Source organism: Oppia nitens, unplaced genomic scaffold (assembly GCF_028296485.1).
Source record: "Oppia nitens isolate AA-2021 unplaced genomic scaffold, nextdenovo-longstitch-racon4-pilon3 scaffold8_pilon_pilon_pilon, whole genome shotgun sequence".
NCBI classification, from domain to species: Eukaryota; Metazoa; Arthropoda; class Arachnida; order Sarcoptiformes; family Oppiidae; genus Oppia; species Oppia nitens.
Genome location: NW_026533252.1, coordinates 2,636,752 through 2,649,868, shown reverse-complemented (window position 1 = coordinate 2,649,868; position 13,117 = coordinate 2,636,752). Strand labels below are relative to the sequence as shown.

At 24.4% G+C, this 13,117-nt stretch overlaps 3 protein-coding genes across 3 annotated transcripts; 2 read left to right on the top strand and 1 right to left on the bottom strand.

Moving 5' to 3' along the window:
- Positions 1-229: 229 nt before the first annotated feature.
- LOC128964362 (nose resistant to fluoxetine protein 6-like) lies at positions 230-3,623 on the bottom strand. Its single transcript, XM_054310952.1, has 12 exons — positions 3,249-3,623; positions 2,699-3,118; positions 2,542-2,638; positions 2,050-2,414; positions 1,873-1,954; positions 1,736-1,806; positions 1,497-1,609; positions 1,416-1,432; positions 841-1,346; positions 695-765; positions 486-557; positions 230-388 (listed from the first exon to the last, which is right to left on the bottom strand). The coding sequence occupies exons 1-12, from the start codon at positions 3,415-3,417 to the stop codon at positions 230-232; spliced, it is 2,142 nt and encodes a 713-aa protein (XP_054166927.1). The 5' UTR covers positions 3,418-3,623.
- A 529-nt stretch (positions 3,624-4,152) lies between these two features.
- LOC128964359 (nose resistant to fluoxetine protein 6-like) lies at positions 4,153-9,686 on the top strand. Its single transcript, XM_054310949.1, has 13 exons — positions 4,153-4,163; positions 5,180-5,631; positions 5,702-6,136; positions 6,207-6,303; positions 6,373-6,752; positions 6,963-7,044; positions 7,163-7,233; positions 7,323-7,432; positions 7,503-8,028; positions 8,104-8,174; positions 8,240-8,311; positions 8,442-8,657; positions 9,681-9,686. The coding sequence occupies exons 1-13, from the start codon at positions 4,153-4,155 to the stop codon at positions 9,684-9,686; spliced, it is 2,529 nt and encodes an 842-aa protein (XP_054166924.1).
- Positions 9,687-11,702: 2,016 nt separating this feature from the next.
- LOC128964356 (serine protease Do-like HtrB) lies at positions 11,703-12,845 on the top strand. The gene is made up of 3 exons (XM_054310945.1): positions 11,703-12,350; positions 12,428-12,575; positions 12,659-12,845. Exons 1-3 carry the CDS (start codon positions 11,753-11,755, stop codon positions 12,843-12,845), a joined length of 933 nt encoding a protein of 310 aa, XP_054166920.1. The 5' UTR covers positions 11,703-11,752.
- Positions 12,846-13,117: the final 272 nt, after the last annotated feature.

Genomic DNA, 13,117 nt, shown 5'->3' with positions numbered 1-13,117 from the left:
TATGCGGTTACATACAGTACATAAAATTTTTTATTTAAATATAAGTCAAGTATATTAATAATCAGTAAATACTATTAATTCTTTAGTTTAATAATTTTATAACATTTAAAGATTTGTAATTTTAATTTACAGAAATATATAACAAAATAACAAAATTCGAGAATAAAATCAATTCTTATATTTAAAAATTAGTATTTTGAAAAATAATATAAAAAATATTTGAATAATTTTAAAGATTTTTATTTTCTTCTTTTTGTTGATTTCTTGGTTTTCTTTCTAAACTTGACTTTAAAATTGACAACAAATTAGCCGTCGGAGCGCTTATTAGCAAATAAAACGGTATCGAAATTATCAAAGTTATTATATAATCAGCCAAAGACATTGTCCACTGATATAAATATATTGAATATGTATTATAATTGAGTAAAAAGTATTATTATTATGAATTTTATAATAATTTTCAAAATGTATAAACAATAACTAACCACATAATAGTGTGTATAAACCACATGATTTCGTGCAATACTAACGCGATATAACATACTAAATACGTGTAACTAAAAATACAAACTAATTACTTATATAATAAAAAGGTTAACAATTGTCAAATTATACTATTTTTGATATATTTATATTTAAATTACTAAATATTACTAAATACTAAAAACATTTATAAATAATTATAAATACAAACCAAAGATATTTCAAGCGCTAAATTTGTGGTAAATGTAAATCCTTTCCAACCGAGAGTTTTGTTAATAAAATCTGTTGTTTTTATTAATTAAAAAAAACATAATGACATTACATTTATTATATATAATTTATATTTTAATAGACTACCTGCTCTATCAGTAGCACAGGCATAAAATGCCCAAAACCAACCAATAGTATACATATATTTAGATAATGAAATAAATAGAAATATTTCTTCATTTGAATGCGTATAGTATTTATGCAACAATAGGTTTGTCCAATAAAGTGAACCCATAGTCAATGTCCACGTTGTCAGCCATAACAGTGTTTCACCGATTCGGCCGCCGAGATATAGGTTGGGTTTCTTACGGATCAAATAACCGCATAAAATACCCAACATATAGGTACAGATATGTGTATCGGCCTTCCAATAGTGTTGAATCACAGATCTACTCATATCCCATAGACTAATATAATTTGGTAATTCAAGAAAGTGTGGCATATCCCATATATATTTTGGTGCTATTAGAAAATAACCACCCAATCCTAATGACATGAATAGACCCCACCAAACGGCTATACGTGGATAATGATACTGAACGAGAAAAGCTACCGGTGCTATCAGAAATATTTGAAACTCAGCAGAAACATACCTGATATATAAAAATATTTTACAGTACTGTCTAATAAATAAGTAACTAAATAATCAATTTGATACATACCAACCGCTAGGATTACACTGTAAATTAAAATTTTAATAAATAGTAATAAAATATTCAGATACTATATATAATAATGTATACCAAAAATTTTTCAGGTGGTGACACATTAAAATTGCTAATCATTGTTAATACAGAAAACCAATTATCACGACACGGGAGATATAATGCACTCGTTATAAATAACCAATTAGGACCTAATTAAAAATATTATTATAATATTAATTTACAGTTTAAATTGACATTTATTAGATTATTATTATTAGATTTATTAGATTATTATTATTAGATTTATTAGTTACTAATAATTAGTATATTATTACCATTTCCTAAAAGTGGAAATATAAAATAAAGCAAAACAGTGCCCATTACTGGTGTTACTACACGAAAATATCTGTTTTTAATTAAAAAAAATTATTTAACAAATTTGTTTTATTACTAAAAAGTTAATAAGTTTTACTTGAATACTACATATTGTATGTAATTGAATGAACCCTTAGACTTGTCTAACTTAGAAAACATCACATAAGAGGTCATCATTCCTGAAATATGGAGACAAAAGTACAGGTATTTTAAATTTAATGTTTTATTTGTAATTATTATGTTTGTACGGTATGTATGAGCTGTTAAATCATACCTCCAATCAAGAAAAACGTATCAATTACATAATAATTAGTTATATACATGTATTTCCACGACACTATCAATTGGGATCCGACCGAATTGGTGGCCGTTTTTGCATGTATTGGCAGAAAGTCTATCCAATTGGTGTGTATTAATAAAACACAAAATGCAAGAATAGTTCGGAGACCGTCCAGAAAAGCAAACCGATTGTTAGGATTACTGTTTATGAATAAACTTTTGAAATTAGTTATCATTGAAAACGATAGCATCAATTGTACACCCAATTGGTCTTTCATTTGTTTTTTTGACCACATTATGCGCCACAACTCATATAATGTTGATTTTACTGATAATATTATTAATACTAGAAATATAATTCTGAAAAATAGACATTTATTTATTTTATTACATTAAATTATTAAACAAGTTATAAATATTAAATTAAAAAAATTATCTATATATTTAAAATTTAATATGATTTTATTCATGAATTATTTATACTTACATTGCAATCCATTGATGAACATCCGGTTTAATAGGTTTGTCCACTGAATCACATTCAGGTAAGAATACGACCGGCATTTGTGTTATCGGATATATAACTAAAGTTTTTTTTAAAAATTATAATTTAGAAATTATTTGGTAATAATATTTACAAAAACCTTTATTCATAGCGTATTCAATATCTTGTATTTTACATGTGTTGGGCAAACAAATACCGATCGGTAAATGATTGTCAAATGTCTTGCCGTAAGACATAATTGCAATAAAATCGGCGACCATTTCTCGGCTAATTTGTAAAGCTTTCATTCGCATCGTTCGGTTGAAGTCATCGGTTCCATAATTGTCGTGCATTTTACGAAGTCTTTCATTTAATTTAATAAAATTTATTTCTTTGTTTAGCTGTTCATATGTATCGCCTTTGACTTCCATATTGACAATACCGACCCAACAGTACTGTCCTCTAATAGACTGTCCACTCATATCGTTAGTACTTTCTATACTTAGGCACTCATCATAACCGATCGATGAAGTACTTCCCTGTATTAAACCAGATTTAGGCGTTGGGAATGTCCGTAAAACTTATATAATTAATATTTATTAATTATTTTAGTACTTATTTTCAAAAATATTCAATAAAATGATATATTTTATCATAAATAAAAAGAATGTGATGTTATTTAATTAGTTAGTTTGATATAAAACACATACAATTTAGTGCCCATTTTTTCTTGTCTTTCACAGCCGATCCTAACTTTATCAACGAAGACATGCAATCATTTGGTAAATCAATTTCCATCAATAGTTCACTGAAACGAGCCGTCAATCTATTGACAATCGGTTCATATATTTTGCTGACATTTTTGGCAAAACCCGACATACGATTAAACCGATCAATAGTATGATTGATGTGTCCAACTCTTTGATAGATTTGCGATCGATTGGCCACAGAATAGTCATCGGGAGTAAGAGATTCAAACAGATTGTCTAATAATCGATTTAATGAACATTTATCGGGCAAAGAGTATACATTTTTTGTACATTTAATCAAATATATAGTACAAAATATAACTATTATATTTGAATATTTCATTATTAGAAAAAGAGTTCATAAATTTTTTTCTGGCAAAATAGGAAATATTTTTTCCATAAGTTATATTATAAATATATAATAAATTATGTTAGTATTTTGTTTTTGTTTTTTATAAGGTTTTTTGTATTTTAATTAAATGATTTCATAATCTAAATTTATTTTTTATTTAAAGTCATTTTAAATTTAATAAACATTGATTGTCATAATTTTGACTCTATATCACTAACCATAACAAACATTTAATTATAATAGATTTCTATATAAAACTATTACAATGTTATAAAATAAACTTTCAAAAACTAATTTTTTTCAATCTACTTAACAAAAGTTTAATAAATTCGTATATTTTTAAGAATACTAATTAAAATTAATTAATTAATATTATTTTAATAATTAATACTAATTATTTTATAATTTTGTCTCAATTAAATGTTAAAACTTCGATTGTATTATTTTTATTATTTATTTTTTATACCCTAATAAAATTAGTAATATTGTATTTGTATTTTTTATAAAATCAAAATGATTTTGCAGTTTAATGTACATTTTTTTTAATTTTGTCTAAATTTTTCAGTTTCTTATTTTTTTAAGCATATTTAGATAACTTTATTAATCAATTATTCTATTATACATAATAACATTGACTATCAAATTTTCAATAAAATATTTAGATAATTTATATTAAATTTTCTTAACATTATTCAATGTTAAATAAAGATTTAGTGGGCCTGGGCTATTACCGTTCAAAACTTGTTTTTAAAAAATTAAATTAATATTAGAATATTGTTAACTATTGAAATTATTTTTATCGCCAATTTGTTGTCAATGTGTCAGTTAATCATATCATTGATACTAAATGTTTGATCAGATAATGAAACAGATAACTGTTTTTAAATATTTAACTAATATTATGCTATTTTTCAAAAAAAAACAAGTATTTAATATTAATAGCATTTTAAAATAAACTAAATCAACTATAAATAAATACTTTATTAGTATTATGATATGCATTTCTATTGAATATATTATAATTTACAAGTAATAATAGATAAATTATACTATAATTTTTTTTATTATAATAGCATAAATACTGTTAGTTTTAATTGTGTTTATATTTAATAAGATATAACTAACAAAAATGTTTAGATATTACACAATAATAAAACAACTGGATTTTCAATAGGAAATTCATTATACAGTATTTCAAAAATCTTTTTAATATATATATCATTAGTTTGTTTATAAAAGTTAAAATTTATTTTTTTTGGGTTTATCACACAATTTTCAATTATTATACTAAAAAACATTAACTAATGAAAACTATAAGTTTTATTTCAGTTATGATTCAGAAATTATCTTTAAACACATAAGTAACAAAAATAATTAGTTTTAAAACTTATTTATTATATTTATGTTTTGTTTTTTTCATTATTAGTCATAAAACAATTAGTTAATTGAAAAAAATGAAATTAATTAAACTATCAATTATTATTATTAATGTAATTATATTATCAATTAATTGTACTCAAAATGACATTAATATTGATAGCGTCACTACTGTTAATACAAATGATGGTATTAAAGGTCAAGACTATACCACTGCTGTGAATCAATTGTTAGGTAATAATGATAATAATGAAGAAGAAGACGACGACGATTACTATTCAGGTGATGATTATGGCGATGACGAAGAAGACGATGACTGTACGGTCGACTTGTTTGTCGATCATTACACTGAACTTCTGTTACCCGAAGACTATGAAGAGTCGAAAAAATTGAATTTTACACAAAAGTCGTTTACATTTCCCGAAGTCATTGAAAAAGTCAAACGTTTGCATAAATACCAGCAAAATGTGACCAACAAATTGAATCCACTGATCAAGAAAGTTATGCCCAGACTATCGGAGCTAATCTTTTATGTTGACCTACCGGTAGAGTGCATGACGGCACTGGCTCGGGTGGGTCAGGCCGTACAAAACGGTGATCGTTGGGCCATAAAATGTAATATAATTTGAATTTTTAAATAACTAAACTAAAAATAATTGTGTTTTTTTTAATATATATATTTAAGTTATGGATTCATCGCCAATAGGACAGTTGGATCCGGTTAACTATAATTCGCTGCCTTTCGGCGAATATGAAGAGTGTATTACTATAGAAAGTCCCAGAGAAGTGGACAAATCTAAGATATACGGCAAATACTGTGCACTCGGTATACCAACTAATCTGATACCCGACAGTAGAGACCATCAACCAGAAGATAATAAACGAGTCGATCAAATGCTTTTGGATTTTTTGAGAAATCAATTTAATAATAGTGATGTCAATAAAGGCGATATGTTTTTCTTGGACAACCAGTTAGATAATGGACATACTGATGGCCACTTTTATGAAGGTATCATCAAATATATGGAGTACATGGGTGCTGAAAACATACGTCTACCTCCCGGCCTATGCATACCCACTGTTTGCGATGCCAAAGATGTTGAATACGCTATTAATAAAGGTAAAACTTTTAGTTAGTTATTTATAATTACGATAATTAATTAAGTAATACTAATGTTGTGTTTTAATAGTTTTATATCCATTGACTCATATGAATATCATAATCAATGAGGACTGTGATTATATAGGAAAGCCATTTGTTATAAACAATTATCAGATTATCTCATTGTAAGTCATTTGTTAATTTTATAATTAATATTTTTTTACAATTTAATTGTTTTTTTTTATATTCAACAGGACATTCATCTTAAGTATAATTATGATTTGCAGTGTTTGTACGGTTGTCTATAGTTTAAGAAAAACTACCGAAAAGACATCAAATAGTCGGACACTTGATTACATCGTACGAATCACCGACTGTTTTGCGCTCATACCTAATATCCGATCCGTATTTGTTAGTCCACCAAAACAATCGCCTAATCGAAGATTTTCGTCACTGGACGGCATACGGGCCGTACTGTGCTTCTGGATGTTTGTCCAAAATGAATACGAAGGCGGTTATCTACCATTACATACAATCAAACTTAAAGAGTCGGCAACCTATAAGTTTCACAATCAACTCAAATACATAATGTTTATTAACTGGAATCTAAACGAAACATTTTTTTTGATCGGAGGTATTATTATTATTATTATTATTATTATTATTATTATTATTATTATTATTATTATTATTATTATTATTATTATTATTATTATTATTATTATTATTATTATTATTATTATTATTATTATTATTATTAATTGTATGGTTTTTAGCAAATTGAATTGAAACACATTTTTTAAAAATAATTATTATTCAATATATTTTAAATTTAATCAAAAAGGATTTCTATGTTCTTATTTAACACTAAATAAATTGGATCAAACAAAAGGCATATTTGATTATATAAAATATGCACTTTCAAGGTATGCTAATATATTTTCAAATTTTATTTATATAAAAAAAAAGTTAATAAATACTATATAAAGTAGTATAATATTGATATAATATAATGGCTAAAGTTATCCATTAATTTGCAATCAGATATTTCCGGATAATTCCTGCAGTTTTGGTAGCAATTGCCATAACATTATTGTTTGAACTAATGGGAGACGGTTTGTGTGATAAATATATATATACACTATAATTATAAATTAGACATACAGTTGAATTAATGTTTTTTTCCTAATTAAATTGAATCCAGGTCCAATATGGCCTCTTATTAATCAAGCGCTTCAAAAACCATGCATTGAAAACCCGAGTCCAACAATATTTATGTTTAATAATTATGGATCGTTTCCCGATGTTGTTACGGTATGGCAACTATAATATTAAATTTGTTTACAAAAAAAGATAAGATAATTAATTACAATTTTGGTGATAGTGTGTTCCGGTCACATGGTATATATCTACCGATTTTCAACTATACCTGATAGCACCGATTTTTATATTAGTACTGTATTATTATCCAATTGTTGGCATAATATGGACACTGTTTTTTGGCGTAACTTTAGGATCACTGATAGCATTAGCGCCGAAATATTTGTTGGGAATCCCGCATATATTTGAAGGCTACCGGACATTGAATTTCGATACAATGGTCAGCTCACTGTCACACCATTACTGGGGCATTGAACCACACTTTCAAGTCTATACATTGGGATTATTACTTGGATTTATGGTAAAAAAATATCCGAAACTCAATTTGGGCGGTTATATTGGAGAAAGTGTACTCTGGATAGTGACCTGGTCTATGACAGGGTATGCCTTATTTTGGCACCGAAACTATTTTCGAGTTACTGAATATGTGGTCAACAACAATGAGATACTCTTATGGGTTTCACTGTCCAAACTATGCTATTCGGCCGGTTGGATGTGGGCTATCTATGCCTGTTGTACGGCCAGAGCTGGTATGACAATACTATTAGGTTTTTTGTATAAATTTTAACAAAATATTAATTGATTTTTTATATATATATATATAGGTTTTATAAATCAGTTTTTTGGTTGGAGAGGATTCAGACCGATCTCACATTTAATGCTTGAAATCTATTTGGTATTAGAAAATTGATTAAATTAATTATATTTATTAATTAAAAAATAATAATTTTATTTTCATAGCTACGACTGTTTACAATACTCTTTAGAATAGGTACGGCCAGAGAACAGGTGTTTTATAGCGACTATTATGTGGTTAGTATTGATATTGAATGAACTATTATTTTTAAAAAAAAAACTTATTTATTATAATTATATATTTATATCATATTTTTATTGTTAATTAATTAATTAAATTTATTTTTTTTCTTTATTATTATTCCAGTTGTCAATAACCATATTTGACTTTGCAATGACCTGTCTATTTGCCTTAATTGTCAACGTTTTAGTTACCAAACCGTTTGCAAATCTATTGCAATTAGCATTTGTAACTAATCATGGCTTAGCCACTAATACTAACGGTGATATCAGTCTATTGAATGAAAAAGATGCAAATAATAATAATAATAATAATAACAATAATGTGGTCAACGATGTCATCGTATATACAAATACTGCATTTGACAGCAATGAGTTGTTAAGCAAAACTATAGTCAATAATAATAATACTAATCTGATTAATGATTCCAATAATATTAATAATAATAATATCAATGATATTAATAATGATATTAATGATAGTAATAGTAATAATATTAATAATGATATTAATGATAGTAATAATAATAATATTAATAATAATAATAATAGTAAAATTAAAGATGTGTTAGTTAACATGTAAATTATAAATTAATTAAAGTAAAAAATAATTATTCACTTTTTGACTTTTGACTCATTTTTAAAAATTTTATGTATTTTTTGAATGATATTTATATACTTTATTAAAACTGATAAATAGCATACTTTTCAAACAAACTTTTTCAAAGTTTGTTTTTTTAAATTTATGTGTATGTGTGACAAAAAAGACGGCCAAAGTAAAAAAATACTAAATTGAAAATTTTGATTTTAAATTCAAATAAATAATTATTATAAAATGTACAAATTTATTGTCTTAAAAAATATTGCTATATTTACTCATCAACATAATGAAAATAGCTGACAAATTTATATATTTTAAACTGTTAAAAGATTAATTATAATAATAATACATAAATGTTAAAATGTTTTTATATTTTTGAAAAGCATTTTGTGTATAATATCATTCATATGAATTATTGTAAATATAATCAAATATAATAAGAATATGTTTGTAAACAATTAATATTTTGGTTATAATTTGATTAATGGTTATCAATAAATATTTTAAATATTAAAACAAACAGTTAATACAATATATACTAAACAATTCTAGCAGATAATATTTTTAATATATAATTATTTAGACAGACAAATGTTAGCTATTCATGTGTGATGTATTTTATTAATGTATACGAAGTATTTTATGCCATCAAAGTTTGTTTCTGGCAATGCTATATAGCATTCTTACTGGGTTTTTTTTAATTATTATTAATAATTATAAAATTAACAATTAGATTTATTACATAAATTATTTATAAACTTAAAGTATTAACTGTTTTCTTAAACAAACAAAAAATATTAATAATAAAGTTATTTTCATAGAATAAGATCTTCAATATTATAGGCATTGATTATGATTTCATAATTCATATAAATAATGACCCAAAATGTCCCTTCAATCCAATATCGTCTATTAAAAAATAATAAATAAAATAATACATTATTTTTTATAGTTTAAAATCATTTTTATTTACAATTTAGATACTTATATATTTAAATTAATAATACTTACAATGAATGCAATCGTCCATCAATTTCACTTTTATTTATTTGAACAATTTTAGTATCATTATTATTATTAATATTATTAGACAATTGTAAATCATAGTTAATATTATTGACTACATTTTTGTTGGATAAATTGAAATTTCTAGTATCACATAAATTTATTGATTTAGTATTACAACAATTGTTATATTTAATTATATAAAAATATATAAATATTACTGCATAGCAAATTATTTGTCTAGTTTTGTACATGATATTTTACTATTTGCTATAATATGATATTATAGATAATTTTTTTATAACAAAAAATATAATAAAAACAATTATATACAGTATATAAAATTATGTTGATGAAAAAAATACAAATTTTAAACATTTTTAATTTACATATTATAACAATTTTTTTTGTAATAAAATATGAATATAGCATTCCTTAATGTTATTTACAGTCTATACAAGGATATAATAATAATAATAATAATTTACTATTTAATAAAATTAATGGTTATTCCAATTATTTGTAGTGTCATAATAAATATGGCATTATACTGTACATGATAATTAATATGTATAATAATGTATATTATAAATAATGCTAACTAACAGTAAACAATAATAGTTTTAATTAATACAATCATATTTATATACAGTATATATATTTAATCTTTATACATATAGTATTTTTAATTTTTCTAAATTATCTAATTATAGATGCAGTGTAGAATAATTGTTGTTATTTTAATGCTTAATATATTGTTTTACATATTTGTATATATATGCCTAAAATAAAATTGATAACAATTTTTAGAAAAGTAAAGTTAAATAATACTTTTATTATAAAAAAAAATAATTTTTATTATTGGATTGTACATTTTGTGCAACTTTACAAAAGTGGAAAATTTCTATACAAACTTGCTTTTCAGAAAAATTGCTAATATTTTAGTATTAAAAACTCGGATTTTTAATGTATTATAAAGATATAATATATATGTATATAAATATATAAAGTACTAAAATTTTAACTCAATTTAATAGTAATTATAACTATTGATGTCATAAACTGTATAGTTTTTACTTTTATTATAATATTTAGGTTTATTTCTAACTTTGTATGTAAAATACATTATATAAACCATAAACACATTATTTACCAATAAATACAAATTATTTAAATGACTACTATTTATTTGAAAAACAAAACTATTTTTTTCCTGAAACTTTTTATTGTTAAAAATAGCTACTTTTATAAATGTTTTAATATAGAAATTATTTATTAAAATAAATTATAAGATATAAATTATTATAAGACAAATATTTAGTATGAAATAAATGATAAATCAATTGTATTTTTTGTCACTCGCTATTTATACTTATAGAGTTTTATTATTTACTATTTACTAAATAAAATTAATTTACATATATTTAAATTATTGTCTCGCAATAAAAAAAATTATTTCAATTGTAATGATTTTTACACAATATTTCATAATAAGTAACGTTGAGATCAATAAATAATCGGTTATGAATATTATATTGTAGATTTCAAATCAGATAAACATAAATTGTTTTTTAGGCCTCCAAAAAATATAATGTTAAATTACAGGTAAAATTAATATTAATACATTAAGTTAGAAAAAACAATAAATTATTTTATTGACTTTTATCAAATAATACAGTAGATTACGATTATTTGTATCAACTGTTACTGGTTTTTATATGTATCATCACTTTAATAATAAATACAAAAATTTCAATCATTTAAATGAAAGAAAATTGAATTTTTATAAACAATTAAAAACACTTAAACCAAACCTACAAACCGCTCATCTGATGGTCGATAGTATAGATAATTTGATAGACATATTAATGCCAAAGTTTGTTGAGATCAGGATTGTAGGCACCGATTATCGTACAAATAGTTACGGCACCGGTTGTATCATTCTCTACGAATCAATACCATTGGTCATAACCAATGAACATGTAGTTGAAAAGTCAGGTTTGGCTCACATTATGATCAATGGCGAGACTGATTGGCGAATGGGTCGAGTCTTGTATACCGATCATTGTGTGGATCTGGCGGTCATAGCCTTTGATTTCAGAGGTGCCCAAATAGATGTGTTCGATATGGCAGAGTCTGGACCATCATTTGGTGATCCGGTAGTATCGCTGGGTTTCGGTACCAATCACTACAGTGTAGGCTATGGCCATGTGATATGTCCAGAGAGTTTGTCAATAGTAAGACGACTAGTGAGCACTGCCGACAAACCATCGCTGCCTATAATAGCCTACATTGAGAACAGTGCCGCACAATCGCCCGGTTTCTCTGGCGGTCCACTGGTCAATAATAGCGGACAGTTGACCGGTGTTATCAGTATGTCTCGATGGTATATACCGCAACACTATTCATTGGCTGCCAGTGATGTTACAGGTAATTAATTAGCAATACTATAGTACCGGTACTAAAAATTTTAATCACATATTTAATATTGAATTTTTTTTAAACAGATTTTGCCGAAAATATCGGCGGGTTTTTGTGGTCCGAAACGAATAGACGTGAAGGTGAGCACAACATCAAATTAGGACTGTTTATTAAGTGGGGTGGACCACAAATTGGATGTATGGTCATCAAAAAATTTATAGATAGTCAAGGAAAGTATGTATTTTGTATATACAGTAATAACTATTTATTTAAAAGTACTAAAAATCGTATATTTTTCTTAATCACTTGTATTTTAGTGAAAATGTCAATACGTTTGATATTATAGTTGAAATCAATGGCCAAAAAATTCAATCTATTAATCACATGACAGATATGATCGACTACTATATTGACGACGAGGACATACCTGTGCTCATCAAACATAAAGGAAAACTAGAAACCATTAATATTCAAAAAGATTTGCTCGATTTATCTCATATTTAATAATAAAATTATTATTAGTATTATAGAAAAGCTATTTTATTTATAAACTTTAAACAAACAATTTTAATGTTTTAAAACAGTATTAAAATATACATTACTGTAAATCTAGTAATGAGTCTAAAATAAAGCAAAAAATAATAATAATAATAGTATTTATAATTATGAAAATATTATATACGATAATATAAATATAAATATTCAAATAAAGTTATATCAAAATTAAATATAGATAATAATAATTAAGTAATTAATAGATTTAAATACAAATATTT

Excerpts from the sequence above, each read along its gene's own strand:
- LOC128964362 (XM_054310952.1), bottom strand. The coding sequence starts at position 3,417 with ATGTCGGGTTTTGCCAAAAATGTCAGCAAAATATATGAACCGATTGTC. Across the intron at positions 3,119-3,248 it reads GAAAAAATGGGCACTAAATT|TTTTACGGACATTCCCAACG; the intron begins GTATGTGTTTTA and ends TAATTATATAAG. Across the intron at positions 2,639-2,698 it reads TGAATACGCTATGAATAAAG|TTATATATCCGATAACACAA; the intron begins GTTTTTGTAAAT and ends AAAAAACTTTAG.
- LOC128964359 (XM_054310949.1), top strand. Across the intron at positions 6,753-6,962 it reads AACATTTTTTTTGATCGGAG|GATTTCTATGTTCTTATTTA; the intron begins GTATTATTATTA and ends TTAATCAAAAAG. Across the intron at positions 7,045-7,162 it reads ATAAAATATGCACTTTCAAG|ATATTTCCGGATAATTCCTG; the intron begins GTATGCTAATAT and ends ATTTGCAATCAG.
- LOC128964356 (XM_054310945.1), top strand. The coding sequence starts at position 11,753 with ATGGTCGATAGTATAGATAATTTGATAGACATATTAATGCCAAAGTTT. Across the intron at positions 12,351-12,427 it reads GGCTGCCAGTGATGTTACAG|ATTTTGCCGAAAATATCGGC; the intron begins GTAATTAATTAG and ends TTTTTTAAACAG. Across the intron at positions 12,576-12,658 it reads TTTATAGATAGTCAAGGAAA|TGAAAATGTCAATACGTTTG; the intron begins GTATGTATTTTG and ends CTTGTATTTTAG.